The sequence below is a fragment of the Frankliniella occidentalis genome, unplaced genomic scaffold (genome assembly GCF_000697945.3).
Source record: "Frankliniella occidentalis isolate FOCC.00 unplaced genomic scaffold, Focc_3.1 Scaffold77, whole genome shotgun sequence".
NCBI lineage: Eukaryota > Metazoa > Arthropoda > Insecta > Thysanoptera > Thripidae > Frankliniella > Frankliniella occidentalis.
The window spans coordinates 184,160-184,967 of NW_026267207.1; the positions used below are offsets into that span (position 1 = coordinate 184,160).

An 808-nucleotide genomic window follows, 5' to 3' on the forward strand; every position below is an offset into this window, starting at 1 on the left:
CCCCCTCCCCACCAACCAGCAAGTCACCCATGGCGGCATAGAACACTCACCCCACAGAACGTCGGATAGTCGGGGGTTTACCGTGCTCTTGACGGTACACGTGGAGTTCTAAAGCTTACGAATCCTATGCGCCTTACATGCAAACTTCTTTGTAAAACGAGAAACATTTCTCTGTACACTGGTAAAACACGTGTGAATAATTTAAACACTAACATGTGCAAGTAATGATTTTAAACATTACACAATGTTTTACTCAAGTTGCACACTTGCGTGGTGTGCACATTTTAAAGGTTTTGTAGACGTTTTAATTGTGCACACTTGGACACACAAATCTATAGGAACCAGGTGGTGTGCAGCTGCTATACTTTCCTGAAATGTCGAAAGTTTAAACAACAATTGACGTCTAAGCTAGTTAAACACCACCATGTGTGGAGAAAATTCACACTTCAACTTAAACACCAATTAGCGTGCAAACTTGTTTTATCAGTGCACTTACGCAGCAATCGCTTAGTGTTACGAGGCAAACAAATCCTTGCTCAAATTTCTCTCGATTCGATTGCGAAGCATTTGATCCGCAATTAGAAGGCATTGATCGCAAGGTTTCCACCGCACAAGCTTTACGAACGCCAGCAACGTACGTTGTGGAGAAACAAGACGTCAGCAGATGCCCGCACGAGGAGAGTTTTTGCTGCACTGCTACTCACCTTTGCTGTCGACGGTGGTGGCGTGCAGCAGCGACGGCAGCGCCGCCAGCAGGACGAGCACCACGCCCGCGGGCTGCAGCAGGACGCCCGGCTGCAGGCTGCAC

General features: G+C 47.5%; 1 protein-coding gene across 1 annotated transcript in view; it reads right to left on the reverse strand.

Moving 5' to 3' along the window:
* Positions 1–808, reverse strand: part of LOC113207216 (uncharacterized) — a gene marked incomplete in the record, with an annotated part of 224,296 nt that overhangs the window by 184,016 nt on the left and 39,472 nt on the right. The window contains 1 exon segment of the mRNA XM_052268811.1: positions 705–802. Coding sequence (XP_052124771.1) covers positions 705–802 — 98 coding nt within the window.